Here is a 2,888-nt window from a genome sequence, read left to right on the forward strand (position 1 = left end):
TGAAGCTACCCCTCTCCTGACGTTTCTTGTTCTTCAATATTTTCCTATATTTAATGAAGGAAAGACAATTAGATTCAGCGTTCTGAAGCTACCCCTCTCCTGACGTTTCTTGTTCTTCAATATTTTCCTATATTTAATGAAGGAAAGACAATTAGATTCAGCGTTCTGAAGCTACCCCTTTCCTGACGTTTCTTGTTCTTCAATATTTTCCTATATTTAATGAAGGAAAGACAATTAGATTCAGCGTTCTGAAGCTACTCCTTTCTTGACGTTTCTTGTTCTTCAATATTTCCTATATTTAATGAAGGAAAGACAATTAGATTCAGCGAGGGGTAGCTTCAGAAGTGTTAACTGCACCGACTTACCTTAATGGCCAATCAGTAATCTGTTGTACTTAGTATTGATAACCAATCCAAGGGTATATTACTAACAGTTCGATGGTGAATGAACCAACTGTGTATAGTGTGTTAACTGCACCGACTTACCTTAATGGCCAATCAATATCTTGTTCTTCGTTTGAATTAACCCAAAACAAAAATTATGGCATGTGAGAGAAAATACCGATTTGATTTTACGGGTGTTTTTGATTTTTGGTTGTTGTTGTTTTTTTACAAAGTTTGTTCTATAGACTTAGTTGTTATAGAATATTTGATGATTTTACTCTTAAAAATTATACTTAAAAGAATAAATAAAGTAATGTATACAAACACAAAATGTGTTCGATTTATGAAGGACAAGAGAGGTTCGGCAACATGACAAGAGTTTACTACAAGGAAGCAGTCGGAGCCTTCATCGTTTTTGATGTCACAAGAACAGCGACGTTTGACGCCGTCATGAAATGGAAAAACGACCTGGACAACAAAGTTCATCTACTAAACGGAAGTGTCGTACCCTGTGTTCTTCTGGCAAACAAGGTTAGTTTAACGAAAGTGTCGTGCCCTGTGTTCTTCTGGCAAACAAGGTTAGTTTAACGAAAGTGTCGTGCTTGTGTTCTTCTGGCAAACAAGGTTGGTTTAACGGAAGTGTCATACCCTGTGTTCTTCTGGCAAACAAGGTTGGTTTAACGGAAATGTCGTGCCCTGTGTTCTTCTGGCAAACAAGGTTAGTTTAACGAAAGTGTCGTGCCCTGTGTTATTCTGGCAAACAAGGTTGGTTTAACGGAAGTGTCGTACCCTGTGTTCTTCTGGCAAACAAGGTTGGTTTAACGGAAGTGTCGTACCCTGTGTTCTTCTGGCAAACAAGGCTGGTATAACGAAAGCGTCGTGCTTGTGTTCTTCTGGCAAACAAGGTTAGTTTAGAGCTATATGGTGATAAGAGACGATAGTAGACTTCATATGGCCCTTAATTACTGTTGCTAACAATTATGGGGGATCCCAAGAGGAAGGGGGGATTCTCGGGGGCCAAACAGATAGGTAGTTATGCCCGTGACTGTGAAGTCCTTTTATTGGCTGATCGGGGAACACCAGAGAAAATGTGGCACTGGACTTGCGACACGAGAAATTTAGAAATGTTAACGTAAAGTAATGTGTAATCTAGAAATTAAACAATGGCGCTAAGTCAGAAATTTAAGTTTAACGTGTAATAAATAAACTATAATTTAACTCCTATTATATATAAGTTTTTCCATTGAAGATAAAAATTATTTAATGCTTTCTCTGTCTGTTGCCCTGGTGGTCTACCGTCTGAAAACGCAGACAACAGAAGTTTACACCCGATAGAAATCGGAAAATATCCGTAAGCACTGTCGTTGCATTAAGTACGTCCCCCGGTTGGTCATCGGTAAGTTTTACGGATTTACAAAGCTAAAATACGGGGTTCGATTCCCTGCAGTGGACAGAAGATGGCCAATTGCGTAGCTTTGCACTAACAGAAACAAACAAGTATTAAGCCTAATCACACAAACCAGAACTACCAAACACATATTGACACTCCGATATCGGAACTCCAGCCTGTTTTATACATGACAGTGAACTCTAATATCATACATCTGGAAATCTTGGACGTTACATTGTAATTACTGCTGTAAAATTTTATGCTGTAAAATGCTGTAAAATTTTACCTAGGATAAAAATCAATACACGTTTAGGTAACAAGCGGTAATTAATAAAATATAAGGTTCACTTACTTAAAACACGTGCAGTTTATTGACTGGGTTGTGATATTAAAAAATTTAAATAGAACTGTATCAGCAAAGAAAAATCCGTTTCACCATCGACTACTAGGAATGCACATTATAGGACAACGAGAAACGATAGGAAAGGAGAAACTTCAGGCATGCTGAAATTCACAATCTGAACTTGTTCCACTAAATATAGCACACTATTGAAGAACAAGAAACGTCAGGAAAGGAGTAGCTTCAGAACGCTGAATCTGATTGTTTTTCCTTCATTAAATATAGGAAACTATTGAAGAACAAGAAACGTCAAGAAACTATACACAGTTGGTTCATTCACCATCGAACTATTAGTAATATACCCTTGGATTGGTTATCAATACTCAGTACAACAGATTACTGATTGGCCATTAAGGTAACTTGGTGCAGTTAACACACTATACACAGTTGGTTCATTCACCATCGAACTATTAGTAATATACCCTTGGATTGGTTATCAATACTCAGTACAACAGATTACTGATTGGCCATTAAGGTAACTTGGTGCAGTTAACACACTATACACAGTTGGTTCATTCACCATCGAACTATTAATAATATACCCTTGGATTAGTTATCAATACTCAGTACAACAGATTACTGATTGACCATTAAGGTAATTTGGTGCAGTTAACACACTATACACAGTTGGTTCATTCACCATCGAACTATTAATAATATACCCTTGGATTAGTTATCAATACTCAGTACAACAGATTACTGATTGACCATTAAG

General features: G+C 37.2%; 1 protein-coding gene across 6 annotated transcripts in view; it reads left to right on the forward strand.

The window, feature by feature from the left end:
- Positions 1-2,888, forward strand: part of LOC106463546 (ras-related protein Rab-32-like) — a 19,783-nt gene that overhangs the window by 12,398 nt on the left and 4,497 nt on the right. For all 6 annotated transcript variants that reach the window (XM_013923596.2, XM_022391089.1, XM_022391090.1 and 3 more), the window contains exon 4: positions 733-914. In XM_013923596.2, coding sequence (XP_013779050.1) covers positions 733-914 — 182 coding nt within the window. The remainder of the gene's footprint in view (positions 1-732; positions 915-2,888) is intronic.

The sequence above is a fragment of the Limulus polyphemus genome, unplaced genomic scaffold, assembly GCF_000517525.1.
Source record: "Limulus polyphemus unplaced genomic scaffold, Limulus_polyphemus-2.1.2 Scaffold1434, whole genome shotgun sequence".
Taxonomy (NCBI): Eukaryota; Metazoa; Arthropoda; class Merostomata; order Xiphosura; family Limulidae; genus Limulus; species Limulus polyphemus.